At 39.0% G+C, this 13,928-nt stretch overlaps 2 protein-coding genes across 2 annotated transcripts in view; one reads left to right on the forward strand and one right to left on the reverse strand.

Annotated features, from left to right (window-relative positions):
- Positions 1-13,928, forward strand: part of ctnna2 (catenin (cadherin-associated protein), alpha 2) — a 342,575-nt gene that overhangs the window by 174,991 nt on the left and 153,656 nt on the right. The gene's annotated exons all lie outside the window — the stretch shown is intronic.
- On the reverse strand, positions 9,942-13,632 carry lrrtm1 (leucine rich repeat transmembrane neuronal 1). Its single transcript, XM_028457010.1, has one exon. It carries the CDS (start codon positions 12,454-12,456, stop codon positions 10,879-10,881), a length of 1,578 nt encoding a protein of 525 aa, XP_028312811.1. The 5' UTR covers positions 12,457-13,632; the 3' UTR covers positions 9,942-10,878.

The raw sequence follows: 13,928 nt of genomic DNA on the forward strand, positions 1-13,928 counted from the left end.
GAAAAACAAAATATTATGAATTGAATTAATTCATTTAATGAAATGAAATATTGTTGTATCTTTTTTTTTCTCCTCTCCTTTATTTTTACTGTACATAATTTATTATTTAAAACTCTGGCTTATGTATAGCCTATTAGACAAAATATATTTGACATATATACTTTGCAAGAAGCAGCAAAGTAATGCATGAAATAGCATTCTAGGGTTAGTATTGTGTCGTGGTTAAAAGAAGAAGCTATGTTGACAGTTTCATGCATTTTTAAATGTTTTTTTTATGCTTAAAAACACTGGTGACAGTTGTTTTTTTTTAAGTCCAGACTTATGTACATTTTTCGTCTTAAAAAGCTGTTCATTTTTCTTCGTCTTTTGCTCTGTGTTCCTGTCTGCAAAAATGTCCACAGTTAGCACAAATTTCCACTCCCCCTCTTTTCTGATTTCATTTGTTTATACCTTGTAAACTCTGCTTCACACACAGCAAGCCTTCAGGGACATCATGATCCCAAACAATCACACATTTCACCATAAGGCTGGAAAGAACAAGCCAGTAACAGGAATCTCAATCCACAAGCACTAGCCTTTCAGTATTCTGCCAAAGTGTGATCTTAACCTTACTGTTGCATGTCCTTGGTGCATGCAGAGCACAGCAAATGCCTTTTCGGAGTATTGAATCCTGTAGTTCCTTGTATTGTTGCTTTTCATTCTGATAATAAGTCAATGCAGAAGTTGAAACCTAACATGTGTTATCAAGATGTGGTTATATTTTGATGACGCCGCCAAAGAAGTAATATTTTCATCACCATTTATTTGTTTGTGTGTCTGTTAGCAGGATTACGTCAATATTAACTTGAAGGATTTTGACATTTTAATCAAAAATAGACCTGAAATCTTGGAAGATTGGAGAGTATTTGGATCAATATACAGAAACTGGATCAGTTGCAAAAATTTAAAAAAAATTCTTAGCGCTCTTCAGAACAGGAGTAAAGGAGAGGGGAAAAAGGCAGGTCCTGAACTGAGTTCCTTATTGGGGGGCCGAGTGTAGAATAGGAAAAAACCTCCTCAGCATGCATGCACCAAAAAACAAAACACAGTCATAACAAAAACTAAGTAAGGATTGCAGCCAGCCGCTGGGGGGCATGCGCGTGCAGCCTCTTGTGGGCACCACAGCCTGCAGAGAGGGCCAACTCACAAAACGCCAACAAAAACACAAAATAAGAGAGAAATATACTGAATAATGAAAAGAACCAACAACAATAAATTACACCAAAAGCACACACTGAGAGAGGAAAATACTTCCACCACCAACACACAGACACACTAAATGAGAAAAAATACACAAAAATAATAGTGACACATATAAAATGACATAAGAAAAACACACACACTGAGATAGAATAATTTAAATAATGGTAAATGGACTTGATTTTATATAGCGCTTTATCACCACACTGAAGCAGTCTCAAAGCGCTTTACACATCAGCTCATTCACCCAATCACTCTCACATTCACACACCAGTGGGACAGGACTGCCATGCAAGGCGCTAGTCGACCACTGGGAGCAATTTAGGGTTCAGTGTCTTGCCCAAGGACACTTCGACACATAGGCAGGTACTGGGATCAAACCCCCAACCTCTCAATCAGAAGACGACCCTCTACCACCTGAGCCACAGTCGCCCCGTGGCTAAGATAAAATTTACTGAACAATAAAGTGAACAAACAACAAAATACACAAAATGACACCAAAAACACACAAAATAATGATAGAAATAGTAACTGAAATACAAGGGTCAGTCTTGGTCCCACATCAGGAGGGAGATGACCAGAAATGTTAAAAACTATAGAAATAAATATATTTAGGAGACACTAAATACTTATTTACAAAATGAGATTCTATAAAATGTGTTATTACTCGTTCGTCCCAATATTATGCTGCTATATAGTTGTTTTTTCACAGAAATCTGAGCAAATTGTAGCAGTTGGACATAACAGGGGTACTTGCATTCAAAAGCAAGAGAAAGAGGGTACTTGACCCAAAAGTTTGAGAACCACTGTGTTAAAACACCCCTTAACACTTAGAGGTTGCTCTCTCTAACACACTTCAGTATGAGGGTGGGGTTTGTCACACAGGAAACGTGCAGGACTTTTCCTCCAAAGACTGTGGTTTTACATTCCTTCTCTCTCCATAATGCAACAATATTTAAAGTAATATATAGCAATGCAGACCATTATATAAAGGATAATTAACTGCAGGATGTGATGCAGCCCTCTCAACAATCAGTACTGCATTGTCGGATTGCACACAAACAGGAATGTAGTTGTGGTGTGTTGCTTTGTTGGCAGAACTGGATGCCAGTGTCTTTGCTCTTTGTCAGCACACACCCCCCTTCCCCGTTAAAAGGTTCTTCCTCCCTTTCACGTTTCTGCTGTGATGTGCAATGGCTGTTGAAAGTTAGACATTAAATGCACCGTCAGTTTAACTGTGGTACTGCAGACTCTCTGTTCTGTGTCATGCAAATATGCCAGCGTACCCTGTTTTAATCTCAGTGCTTTCTGTTGCACTTGTGTGTATACTGCTTGTCTTTGAAAAATGTGCTTTTGTCTTTTTACTATTCGAGCACAATGGTATTATATTAACTCCTGTTTTTTTGTCAGAAATACAAATGTAAAAGTCAATGTTTTAACAGGCTTTTTTTTCCTTCTGTCTTTCTTTACGGCACCCTTCTGGATCATCTGCTTCCCTTCATTGCATTTACAATGACAGGTAAGTTCCTCTCTTGTCTTTTTTCATTAGGCCTCTGGGGTGAATGAGCTCAAATACAAAACGTGTCAAAGTGTGGATTTCCTACCAAAATGGCATCCAAAGTACTTGATGCTAGAGTGATACATTTTAGCACAATGGCCTTGTACACAGCCAGCACTATCCCTTTTTCTCAGTTGACATCCAGTGAAGGGGGGCAATTCCATTTATGCAGCCAATCTCATTGGCTACTGGAGAGATGCCAATCTGCCCTTACAGATAGGGAGGAGAGAGAGAGAGCAAAGGCAGAATAGCATTTATTCATCCTGACACTGATCAGATAAATGAGAAATGATTAATGCCGTCTATTTTTACTTCCTTAACCTGCGATAACTCTTACAATCCTAAAATACCTTTTATGGTCCCACTCGCTAAAATACATCATCATAGAGTATTCAGATGAATTATAAAATGTGTTGCCGATTGTCAGACGGAGGGGCTTTCTGGGATCTTTTTTTGTGTGGAGTTACCATGATCTTCTGGTGCTTGAGTTGGATTTTTCCCAGGAGTCCTGCTTCTCCTCACAATCCATAAACATGCATGTTAGGCTAATTGTTGCTTAAATTTCCTGAAATAGTAAATGGGTAATTGAATGGTTCTGTGTCTTTATGTGTTGGCCATGCAATATACAGGCCTCCTATTTATCTAATTGTCAGCTCATGTATTTATATGCTTCTAATGGTACGTTCACACCAAACGCGTTTTGGGCGTCAAAATCGTGCCTCACGCATGTAGCTGGACACTTTTGCTCATTGAATACAGAACCAGCGTCGAAGATGCTCGGGACGAGCGTCCAAACAAGTTGAGAAGGGAGGACGTTGAGAGGAGGGGCTTCTCTGTTGCCGATGGTGATATTGTGGCAATCAGTTACATTCATAATTCACCCAGTGACTGTAAAGTTGTGGGGAAAATTGTGTTGAGAAGGCGGTGTTTCTGGTTGGATGTATTTTGGTGTGACTCAGTGTGTGCACTGTGATGTCAGAGGGCTATAGTGAAGTGTGGGTGAATGGAGAATAAAGTTTGGAGTTCCTTGGTGAACACGCCGCCTCTGTCTCCCGTTCTTTGGCTCTACATTATCCAGAGAGTGGCTTGGCTTTATTTGTGCCTCGGCGCCGTTTCTGGATTCACCAGAGCTGCACGCGGACGAGAGTCGCTTTCAGCGTTACTTCCATCTCTCCCGTGCCCAGTTTGATGACCTGCTGACCCGCATAGGTGCTCTATTCCAGTAGAAGAGCGCCTGTCCATCTGTGTCCGCCTTCAGTTAGTGTTTTTTTCCCTCGTTATTCTGACTACGTCACAGTTGGGGAATGGCCCTGATTGGTCGACGCGCCGCGATATGCCCTAAAAGTTCAACAATCACAACTCCAGCATCGGACGCATTGGAGGCGCCGGACGCATGTCAAAAGTGTCCATCACGCAAAAAGCTTCAAAACGTGCCGCGGGACGTCTGACGCTCCCTAGAAGCGCGTCCACCATATATTGTCTATGTAAACCTGATGCAGTTGACGCTTTGGACGCGTTTGGTGTGAACATGCTGTAAAACCTAGAGGAGCTTGATTAATATTGCAACAACGCATCATCAGTAGGTGAAAAATAACCTGTCTTACAACAGTATGATATTGTCAACTCAAGGTAAGGTTAGTGGAAAAGCAGACAACATAGTAGGGTGCTCTCACATTGTTATAGTCGCCGCCATTACTGGAGTAGAGACTTCTCTGGGAAGACCAACGGAATTGGGATGAAGAAGCTCTCATCTATTGGTCAAGTCATTGTTGCACTTTAAGCCAGTTTTCCTGCATCCTCATTTTCCACACTTCCTGTGTTTGGACCCAAACAAGGGCGTTGAGCAAGCAATCTAGATCCTACAACATTTTAACTGCTCTCAAATTCTTTGGTGGATGTAAACACACTCTTAATACATTTAGTACAATTACATACACTTAGTACAATGTAATAAATATAACAATTTGTCAGATGAAAATTAAAATTAAAGAGGTTTTGCTGAAAGGATGTCCGTACAAAAAACAGAAATTACCTTAAAGTTTGCAACGGTGTTTCCCAATATTTGTGTTTCCAACTCATGACTCAATGTTTTCTTTGTTCCAACATCAGGATATGATTTCAGTTAGTGGCTAAACATTTTGTCAAAAGAGATATTTCCTGCCAGCTAACAACTAAGTTATAAATGTCAGATGCAACATGGATCTTTCAACTGCACCAAATCAAGTAGTGCTCAATGCAAAGTTAAAAACAGGACAAAATAGGACTAGGGCAGTTCCAGCAAAGATAAAATGATTTAAGTGTCATCACAATACTGTATGATAGCTTTTGTATTTACACCTTGTTATGGACAGATGGATGCATTGGTTATCCAGAGAATGGCAAGTCATCCATCCATTGTTCGTTTTTCCTCTGTGCCTGTTTATCTTACTGTGAGTTTCAGATATTTCATATATGTAAAAGAAGCATATTATTGAAAAGTAGTAGTAGTAGTAGTCAGGATTTTTTTATATACAACACTATCCATATAAATGTCGCAAGTTTATACATTCCCACAGTTTGTATATATATATATATATATATATATATATATATATATATATATATATATATATATATATATATACAGTATATAGTTTGAGTTACTTTCTGCTTTCTTTGGATTCTTTATTCCAGAAAGTGTTGGAAAACACACTTCTTCACTTCTTCCTGCTCAGCATTTTTTCTTTTTAGCAGAGGTTGGTCTTGTTAAATTTGCCTTACTGATAATTGAACACCATGACCTTTAGGTATTTACAGTAAGTACATTCCCCCCCTACACACAAGTATTAATTCACCTGGAGTACATAGTTATTTGCAGAATTTATAAACTTGCGTCGTAGATCACTGTCAGTGTTGATGCTGCAATTTTCTTCACACATCTACAGTATCTTAACTTTTATGCTATTTTGTAGAACTAGTAGCAACAAAATAATTACAGGACCACATCAAATTACACACAAACCCAAATGAGATCAGATGTGTGAAAAACTTTAGTCGCAGATTTATTTCTTCATCTCATCAGTGTCCCTGCTGTTTATTTTTTATAAAGGCATGAGTAACTGTAATAAATGAAGAGGAAATCCTTTATCCAGTGCTGGATAAAGCTCTATTGTTCAGCCACTGTAATACTCTGAATATTAGGCTGTGACCCACATCTGCACTCACACAGGTTATATAGAGCCTTAGATGCAGGCCCAGCTGTTGCTGTGTTATCTCACCTCCTGACCACAATGGTTTATGTTCAATGTATAAAAAAAAAGAAAAAACATTAGCATAGGCTTATCCAACCTACCCTTAGCATTTTTTCCTAGCTATGAATCCTGCAAGAGTAATATTGGAAATAATTGCCTGTTCTTCTTCCATCATTTCAGCCAGTATAATGAATATTCTGCCCTCTAACTCCCATTCACTTGCTAGTTTCACCTTTAGCAGCCAAAAGTGGTCTTCCTACAGTGTTATATGTAGTGTAGGTAAGAATAATGACTCCTCAGTCATTATTATTAATTCAGCATTGGCTCAGTATGATGCATGTAAATGAGGTAGTGGGCAGAGAGAGCTACAGTATAGTCTTTCCGTAGAGCCAAGTAATGGATGTAATTATAAAAGCCCTATTAGCCTTTTGTCTGCTTAAGAAAATGTTTTTGTGTGTTTTTTTCTTTCTTTATTAATATCTTGACAGTTTGATATTTTCGTTTATGTCAGGAAAATAAAATCATAATGTGTGGGTGGATTTTGTCATTTGTGCACAAGAGTCTTCATGAGGAAAAGTACTAATGCAAGTGAAAATTATAACATTGAAAAAAAAATTAATAATAATAATACTGGGTACATTTTGGTTCTTTTGGACATTTCACTGTAGTCCAAAAATAGGTGTGCCTCCTATTTTGTACCAGAGTATTTATCATTCTTTAGCCAAACGTGTTGTCTGAATTTTATTTAGGATGTGCAAATTGAGAGAGAACCGGTGTGCCGGATGTTTTTGGATTCCCAGATAATGTTGACAATGATTAGAATATTGATCTTGATAACCCACCTGTTATAAAAGAAGCAGTGAAAAGCCACCCACACACTGTCATCAGTCATCACCAGCCTCTCACAGCCCACTGCAGTACATGCTGCCAGCCGTGATTTAGCTCTCCATCCAGTTATGAGGGGGTGTTAAGCGTTTATTATGCAGCTCAGTCCCAGTTCCAATGAGATGGCAGAATGTTTCTCGATCAATATCCCTTACAGGAAGCCGGGTTAATTTATTTTTTAAGGATCTGTTTATGTCTCTGAGGCCCCACACTCCTACCCTGCTGCAGATTTGTGATGCAGGCTGTTTCCTGAAGATCAGCAGAGTGATGTTTTGTCACTGTCATGAACACCCCTGTACCAGCATCACATGTCAGAATGCTGACATAGACATACAACTGAAGTCCTGCTGATTATTTTTTGATACAAGACAATGATGGTGGTTTTCTTCATTACGATGAAGCTGAGTCTTGTTGATAGTGCCTAACTGGTCATACTCTCTGGCTGAAATGTGTCAGCAAAGTGGCTGCCTGAAGATTTACTCTACACACTTATGCTATTGCTATACACCATATGCTTAAATTTGCACACACAAGCTTTTAAGACTTGAACTTATCAGTATAGACTCTGCCCCATGTATTTCCTCTGGCTGACAAACAGCTGCAATGTTCTGTCTCTGTGCCTAACTGCTCTTCAGCAGATGCACTTTTTCTCTGATGCAGTGATGGGTTTTTTGAAGGACACTCGTTAAATCAATGTTAAATACATTTGCTTTGTTTCTTCTATTCTTTCCTTTTCCATTTTTTAATCATTTATGGAACTCTAAAGACATGATTCATAACCGATATCTTGCGTGACAATTTGGGCAGGACATTAGATTTGTTAGCTTCATTATCATTTTGGCTACAACTCATTTGTAATGATTTTTCCTACAGTCAATTAGGACAGTTGTAATGGAGAATGTCAAACATATCTCCTCCTTGTGAGGTCAAGTTTGAATTTGATTCACTGTCAGTCAAATGAATTGATGTATTTTTGTTTTAGTTTCTTTTAAGTTAAGATTACTTAGTTATATAGACAATGGTGTCTGAGAGCCTCTGCCATTGCATGTTGACAGGGCTTTGGCCTTCCCAACAGAGATGATATTTAGTGATGATGCCCTGTCATACAGTACATGCAGCTTTTATTTGCATTTACATGTTATGACATGGTCTGAATAACAGCTATTTTGAATCATTAAACAGGACACCTTTGCTACCATACACAACAAATGGCTCATAAATCCCAAATGGCCACTTTAAACCTCCATCACTCTCTTAAATGCCTCCTAACAAACAACTGCAATATCAGTGCTATTGTTACTTTAGCGCTGCCTGGAGGCATTTAAATTAGTCATTCTACAGCATTAACCATGTGATTTCTTGCAACTGGTTTGAATGATTTAGCGTGCCAGGACTGTTTATGTTACTAATAAGAATGACTAATAAGAAAAAAAAAAATAAATGTTTTTCTTCTTTAAATACATGTCCTACAGCATCATATTAAGTAATGTAAATGGTTTCATTGATGAATTAATTAGTTTATTTTTAATTAGTGAGGATGCATAGCAGCCTCACTATTGTTATTGCCTTTGTATTTTAATTATGTAAATACATTTAGTTTTTTACAATGCTTGATAAATATCATAGGGCTCATATTTATTATTAAGTATGCATACAAACAATAAGCTAATATAAATTCATGAACATGAATAGTCAAACGCTTTACATTTAGAGTTTGCTGTTTTTGATTGAATAAGGTTTCTTTGTAAAAATAGAATAAAGTAAACCTTTTCTACACCATTTAAGAAACATGATCAATTGAAATTGCTAAGAATAGTAAAGACAATTGATTTTTTTGTCAAATTTGGATAATGTGATATTTTGAAATAAACCCATTAGCTTGTTGTATACATATAAATTCATATGTGGAATTCTGACCGTAGTTTTGAAGTGTTGAGATACTTGTTACAATAGACAATGGCCTTAACCTAAATGAAGTTTTGCCTGAAAGAAATAATTTTAGGCATGGAAAAAAATGAGTAACGTAATGAATATTCTGAGAAATTAGTTATTCTATGATTAGAGGAATATATTTATTGAAAAAAAATCTGTTTTTTTTTACATTTTGCTGCTGTTCACTGCTTCTGACATTGAATGTACATTTTACAAGCAGTAAGTAGTCATGCTTTTCAAGTATATTTAATTGTTAGCCTTCACAAAATCAATTTTTTTCCCCCAAACAAATGAAATGTACCTCACCTGCTTCAGTCATTCTGATTTACACCAAGGCATTGCATCATCTTTACACAATGCTTTTTCAATGAAACCTTTGCACCATAGTTCTTTTCTAAGAACCAACAAAAATCATTCCTCTGATTTTTTGAATATAAGACAGTTCAACTTAAGATTGTAGACGTTTTGAATATAATCTTGTAATGATTGTCACAGAAAGCTCAGAATGATTTTTATTCCTGCTTACAAATTGTATACATTTTCTTATGAAATCCCCACATAAAATAATAATAAATAATATAATGAACCCCCCCCCAAACAAAAACAAAAAAAAAAAACCCTTAGTTTAGTAAATGAATAATACTGATCATGGTGCTCAGTAAGGAAATGCAGCCTCAGTAAGAGAAAATGCACACTAGAGAGCAGTCTGTTCCCTATTTTAGCAGTCAGTGGGTTCCCCATCTTTCTCTAGCAGGACATATAGTTCAATTCAAAGGAAACACATATGTCTCTGCACATGACTGTACACAATGAAAATTAAGGGAGAACACACACACACACACACACACGCCTAAATGGCCATATATTCAACCAACATTTCAATTTACATGAAAAAACACCCTGATGAATTGTTTGTGAAAGTAATCCGTGATTCTCTTCAGGGTTTTTGTCTACTTGATGTTCATTTTACTTGAATTTCACAAGATTTTGATTATTCTTGACTATTGTGTGCTTGATTTATTCAGAGGAGGAGACACCCCTCAGTAACAGCTAAAGAGAAGCAATGACAGGCATAGCTTTAGATCTTTAACATGTGGATTTCTTTACTTGGATGGCACACACAGTGATAGAACAAACGCATGACAACAAATTAAACAGATTGTTTAAATATATATTAACAGGCAATGGATAGGAGAGAGGAGAACTATACTAGTGGTGCGCCAACACATTGAATTGTAAATGTATTTCAAACATAGAAGAGATCAAAAACTCAGACTATGGGTTTTACATTGAGAATGAGATGCAGATTTACCTCTACCCCGTTTCTTTTCCCATCTTATTTATTTGGTTTGATACACTGCAGAGTCATAGCTCTACAGTCCACAAGCGCAACCACTGCATCATTTGTCATTCATTTTCTTTGACAGGCTTCTCACGTACAAATGAGTTCACTGTGAATAGCAATTCATTTATTTAAACATTGTTTGTAGTTTACAAGAAATAGATTATCTTTTTTTCAACATTATCCACATTTGCCTTTTATCTTTTATTATATTTTACACAGACATGTCTTTTTACATCTTGACTTAAACTGAAACATATTTTTTTGAATATTTTAAATGCTTTTCAAATGTTTTGTGTACCATTGTACAAGTAAGCTTTTTGATGTTTTACTTCTTTGTGTCCCGAGTTTTTCTAAACAACAAAAGTCCTGTATTAGAAAGACACATTAAAGCTGAAATAAACATCCATAAGGGAAAAGCCTCAGCGCCCATAACGTATTCCTTTGTGATTCTGATGTGTAGCACTGACAGGTCCAAGAGTCAGGTTTTTAATTATGCTCTGTTGTTTCTGATCAACAGTAAAAAGCAAATGCAGAAAATCCACCACAAAAGTCACCCATGAAGCAGAAGTCCGAGAGATCCCAATATCTCCTCTCTTATATCTTTTTTTCCTCTTCTCACTGTATCCAAAAAAGGAGTTTTTAATGTATATCCAGACAATCTCTCTTCAAGACTTATTCAAAAAGGAAGGTCACACCTCACATTCCCGAGAAGGCTGTTGTTGGCAAGTACAAGAGCCATATTCATTGATAATTACCAAAGCTCCTTCAATGTGGTTGGGTTTATAGTCAACATAGTACTCTGGTGTTGAAATTGCAGCCATCTGCTGCATGCTTTGCTTTTGCTTCTGCTTACGACGTTGACTGCTGAAGCACTGCCTCAGTTGCCTTATTCCAGCTGGAAAACACTTCCATGCCACATAAAGCATGAGTACTATGATGAGGAAAGAAAAGATGAGTGCCATTGTACCAGTGACCACCTTGTGGATTTGCATGGTGCTCTCCAAGTCATCGTGGCCTACAGTGACTGTGAAAGAACTGGTGACAACCTCACTGCCTTCACCATCATAAGGATAGGGAGTGAAGGGGCCCAGGAACACAGAGCCACCTTGGGTCAAATCCCGTGTGGAGACAAACAGGCCGGCTGTGGTTACCTCGACTGCTGGATCCTCGCATAGCTGAAAAGCATAAACTGCATCCAACATGTCCTCACCCTGTGCAGTGTCGGGGCTTGAACACAGCAGGGAACTGTCACGCTGACCCCCAAAGGCACTCAGCCAGGAGGCTAAGGCACACACGTTGCGACTGCACTCCCAGTCATTCCCTGCCAAAGTGATGCTGTTCAGAGATGACCATGAGTCCAGAATACGCTGGTTCAAAGAGACCAAACGATTGGAGTCGAGCATCAGCACCTTGAGGTTAGGTGCACTCTCAAAAACGTGTGGCTCAATGTACTCAATTTCATTTGCTGACAGGTCAATCTTCTCTAAGAAATGCCACGTCCAAACCAGGGTGTTGACAACAATTGTGGCACGATTGTTATGCATGTACAGTGTACGTAAAGAGGTGAGGCGAGGGAAGTGGGCGAGATTGACCTTTACCAATTCATTGTGCTCCAGATGCAGCTCAGTCAACTTGAAGAGACCAGCAAAAGAGTTCCGTGCAAGGCTCTGCAGCTGGTTGTATCCCAAGTCCAGAAACTGCAAGCTCCTGCAGTCTTGAAAAATCCTCACTGGTACAAATTTCAGAGCATTGTAGCGCAAATGCAAATTAGTTAGCTTTCTAAGGCCATAGAACAAGTCTGGCTCCAGTGTCTGAAGCCTGTTGTATGAGAGGTCCAATATACGCAAGTTTGGTAGTGGTCTTAATGTTCCATTTGGCAAACTCTCAATCCGGTTGCTGCTCAGGTCTAACTCCTTGACCCGTCTCAGTCTCTCAAATGCTCCCTCCTCTATAATGTCAATGTTGTTGTGATCAAGGTAGAGCCAGGTAAGCTGTGAAAGACCAGCCAGTTGGCCTTCATGCAGCTCTGTCAAGTTGTTCTCTCTCATGGACAGGCCCATGGCGCTGCTCAGGTTTTGGGGAATCTCTGTGAGGTTGAGTCCCTCACAGTACAGCAGCTTGCTGTCGCAGCGGCACAGCTTTGGACAAACCCCCTCCGCCAAAGAAACCGTCCGTAGAAAAATACCTAATGAACACAGAATCAACCCAGGGGGCTTCTTCAGTGGCCACTTTAGGTACAGTCCAATTAAAAGGAAATCCATTAGCATAAATATCCAGGGATGTCGGGGAGAAAATGTCCATTGAACCACTCTGGAAATTGTTTTCGCACCTATCAGAGTATTTTAGTCACATCATACTTGGATAATTTGTTCTTTGATATTTTAGTTGCAGACAGAGACTGTGTACTCTTTCATTAGTACACAGAGGGTATTTTCATTCAAAATCCGACGAATAGAGGATCTGCGTATGTTAAAAATCAAGTAGTCGGTAGATAAAAGATCGTTTGAAAAACAAAGCTGTCCTTACTAATTGATCAATCTGATTCAAAAGGACCTACTCACCCCTATCCAAAAGCTGACAATCTCCATTCAGCATCTTGCTTTGTGCCTGAAACCTAATTATGTGCGAATCTTAAAAAAGACCCCACTGTGGTACAAATCCCCCCCCTTCCTCCCTTTTCAGTGGACACCAGATCCTTGGCAGGCTTACAATGTCTTAGTTCTCTTCAAGTGAAAGAGCCAGAAAGAGAAGGATTCCAAGTAGCTTTCAGCGAGATGGTAGGAAGTACAAGTTCCCCTGTCTGCATGCATGAGCTCCGTCTCTTATGCTTCTCTGCAGTCCTCTGCTGCAATGATCAGAGGGATGAAGAGGCAACAAGAAAAAAATACATAACAAATGTCTTTTTTTCAGATGTCTGACTTGCTTTTTTCTCCACCCTCCATGCTTAAGTTTCAGCAGATTTAGGTTTTTGTCCTTCTCCGACAGAAATCTTAGACTTGTGAGGTTTAAATGCATCCAGTCTTTCGTTGACGTATGAAAGAAGAGATTTTAAAAAAAGAGAAAAAAAACAGGCATAAGTAAACAGGATTTGAAGATCCTGTTCAATGTCTGTCATTTGTAACAGTATTCCATTTCACAGCAGTGGCTCATATGGATGAAGAATCCGCCTATAATCCATGTGGTTTTCAATGTTCATTGAATCCCTGCTCTCCGGGCGTGTTCTCAGCCTGCTGAAAGAGGCTGCTGAAGGCTGGTGCTGGTAGGCAGGCAGGCAGGGGTGGTAAATGTTGGAAGCAAAGGAGAGCGCAATCCCTTGCTGAAGACCAGTACACTGACAGCGCATGTAGAAGCACCTTCTGTTCACTGAGTGTCGTAAGCCACTCGCAATTCAGAGTGCATTCTCTCTCTCTCTCTCTCTCTCTCTCGCCTGCTTTCTCTTGATCGTTAACTCACTTGCTCATGCTGCTCCTCTCCTCCTCTCCTTTTAGCATCCTCCCTTGCTTTCTCTCTTTCTGTTTTTTTGTGCTTCATACATTTACATATCCAGAATGGGTTGGGCTAAAACCCTGAGCTTTAATCACTGCCCCCCCCCCCCCCCCCCCACACACACACACACACCCCCACCCCCCTCACCCCCCTCACCCTCTGCATTCACTATCACTGGCTGTAATGTCTGGGCCTCTTGATGTATTTACATTAAACTGCTTTTGGATTTCTGAATTTTAGTTTGATATGAAAG

The sequence above is a fragment of the Gouania willdenowi genome, chromosome 1, assembly GCF_900634775.1.
Source record: "Gouania willdenowi chromosome 1, fGouWil2.1, whole genome shotgun sequence".
NCBI lineage: Eukaryota > Metazoa > Chordata > Actinopteri > Blenniiformes > Gobiesocidae > Gouania > Gouania willdenowi.

Excerpts from the sequence above, each read along its gene's own strand:
- lrrtm1 (XM_028457010.1), bottom strand. The coding sequence starts at position 12,456 with ATGCTAATGGATTTCCTTTTAATTGGACTGTACCTAAAGTGGCCACTG.